Source organism: Montipora capricornis, chromosome 6, assembly GCF_036669925.1.
Source record: "Montipora capricornis isolate CH-2021 chromosome 6, ASM3666992v2, whole genome shotgun sequence".
NCBI classification, from domain to species: domain Eukaryota; kingdom Metazoa; phylum Cnidaria; class Anthozoa; order Scleractinia; family Acroporidae; genus Montipora; species Montipora capricornis.
In genome coordinates this window covers 4,484,137-4,486,636 of record NC_090888.1, presented here as the reverse complement: position 1 = coordinate 4,486,636, position 2,500 = coordinate 4,484,137, and the positions used below count along the sequence as shown (strand labels likewise).

At 40.3% G+C, this 2,500-nt stretch overlaps 1 protein-coding gene across 1 annotated transcript in view; it reads left to right on the top strand.

Moving 5' to 3' along the window:
* The window catches only part of LOC138054614 (solute carrier family 25 member 35-like), a 4,159-nt gene that overhangs the window by 365 nt on the left and 1,294 nt on the right, over positions 1-2,500 (top strand). The window contains exons 1-2 of the mRNA XM_068901113.1: positions 1-110; positions 2,481-2,500. The exon at positions 1-110 is cut by the window's left edge and continues 365 nt beyond it; the exon at positions 2,481-2,500 is cut by the window's right edge and continues 1,294 nt beyond it. Of these exons, the coding sequence (XP_068757214.1) occupies positions 1-110; positions 2,481-2,500 (130 nt within the window). The remainder of the gene's footprint in view (positions 111-2,480) is intronic.

Genomic DNA, 2,500 nt, shown 5'->3' with positions numbered 1-2,500 from the left:
ATTTAAAACTGACCGCAAACAAGGAAGGTAAAATTGAATTTTGGCGTTGTCTCGTAGCTGGCGCTGTTTCTGGAGCCATTGGATCATTTTTAGGGAGTCCTCTTTACATGGTGAGTTTCTTAACGTATGACGTGCTTTTTAGATTCAAACCGTTTGTTGGATAAAAGGTGAGACTATAGTTCACAGGTAAAAAGTATATTAAAAAAGCGAGTGTTTGTGTTCGACATTGTAAAGTAACACATGGTTAGTAACACAATGGCGTCACGAAAGCTCAGCTTTGTATCGTGACAAACCTTTCAAAGAATTTTCCTTGCATAAAATTTCATTTGGCTTGGAAATCATGAGCCTCTACTAAAAGGAAATTTTCTTCAGCCAGATCAAAATACCGTGCTAGTAATTAATGTACCATTCAATTTCAAGTGTGCCCATCCCCCACCCCCCAGGTATATCCCGGGCCTATGACATGAGGATAGCTCCGCATGGTGGGGAATTTGACACGAAACGAAACCACTCCGGGCGGGCATTTGACTATCGCCAAAATTGTTGGTCAGCGGTCAACCTTGTTCCCAGGGCTTTTCTCTGCCCACCCTCTCCTCGACCTACCTAGATGGGAAGGGAGATGGGCACTCTTGGAATTGACTGACACATAACAGGGTAACCCCCCTCTGTAATGTAATATAGTGTATTATAAATACACATGCTTTGCATGTGTATGTGGTACACAACCATGTCTTCTCTTTTGGTAGACTTTTGACTCCATTCACCATTTGAATGACGACTGCTCTTGAATTTATGGTGTATATGTTATTTGGTGTTGACATGCCAAAGGATGTCTTAGAAATGTCGGCATGATAAGTGGACAAGGGTTTCATTCCGAGCGGCATGACTATTTCGGGGATGGAAGGTAGGGGGTGGGGTGAGGGGTAGGGGGGTGGGGTAGGGGGTGAAACCTAACCTTAGGCCTAATCATTATCTTAAGTATAGTGTTTGCGGCTAAGGTTCCGAGACTTGGCGTCACACATGAATTGAGTTTGTTGGTTCCCTACTTTGCCTTAAGATGTTTTTTCTTGGTGCTCCAGTTTTCCCCTCTTCTCAAAAAGCAGGGCTCGAAATTGCGACCAATACGGTCGCACTTGCGACTAAATTTTTCCCTTTGCGACTAAAATATCTGGAGAAGTCGCAAATTTGCGACTTGTTGTCACCTTCGTTCTTTCGAAACAAAAGGGTTAGCAGTTGGCACTTTGCTGCTACTTTTGCTAAAATAAACAAACAAATAAATAAATGACAAAATTATTTTGTTTCTTGCTGTGAATTTTCTCTGAAGGTAGCGTAATTGTATAGTAATTTAGCTGCGATGTTACGTGCACAGCTCCATTCCTTCGATAATTCGCCATTTTCAGCAGTTTCTTTACACACAAGTACTGCGGGCTCATATTTTTCTGCTAAACCGCCGACAACACAATGCAGCGCGGCGATTTTGCGACTAAAATTTGCGAAATTGCGACTAAATTTTCGTATCTTATCGCAAAATGCGACTGGATTTTTTCGTTAATTTCAAGCCCTGAAAAGGCCAACTTATCATTTGATTTGTGTTGATTCAATGGTTTGATTTCTGTGGATATTCCCCAATTTTAATTAGTGCCCCATTGCTAATTTTAAATACTGTTGGCACCTAAATAAAGTTTGTTATTTATTGTAGCTACAATAGAGTCGCATTTGTAACTGAATTTTTTGCCTTTGCGACTAAAATATCTGGCCAGAGATGTCGCAAATGCGTGACTTGTTTTCACCTTCGCTCTTTCAGAACGAAGGGGTTAGCAGTTGCCACTTTGTTGCTACTTTTGCTAAAATAAATAAAAAAAATACAATTTTTAAAATTATTTTTTCTTTGGCTTATATTTTGTTTTGCTAAACCCCAGACAGCGTAATGCGGCGCAACGATTTTGCAACTAAAATGTGCGAGATTGCAATTAATTTTTCAAATCTTTAAACTTTTTGCAAAAATATGAGTCGATTTTTTCAGTAATTTCAAGCCCTGCCCACAGGAAAACACTGGCTCTTGCATCTATTCCCTGAAATTAATTAGTCCTGTTGAATGGGGTGAACACCTAGCCTGCGAACGCAGACGTATTTCTGGCAGTTGTTTCAGAAATACGTCTGTGTTTGCAGGCTAGTCAACACCTAGATGGATGACCAAATGGGAATGCCCAGTGTGTCGTGGACTTCTGGTGAGCACAAATGAGTTTCCCTTAAATATGGACAGGGTGCATGCATGTATCTTGATTATTTCAATTGGTCGGGTGTATTTATGCCAGTTCTTAACCATATTCCATGGGTTTTTTTCTCCAAGTTTTCCTGTTTTGTTCCCACAAAACCTAGCATTTACCTTATTCCTCCTGTGAGGGCCATTTGAGAGTAGTACTTTAAGGTGGAAATGTGTGTTCATCATTAAAAAGTCAGAGTTCTTCTATTCTTAATAGGTAAAGACCCATTTTCAGTC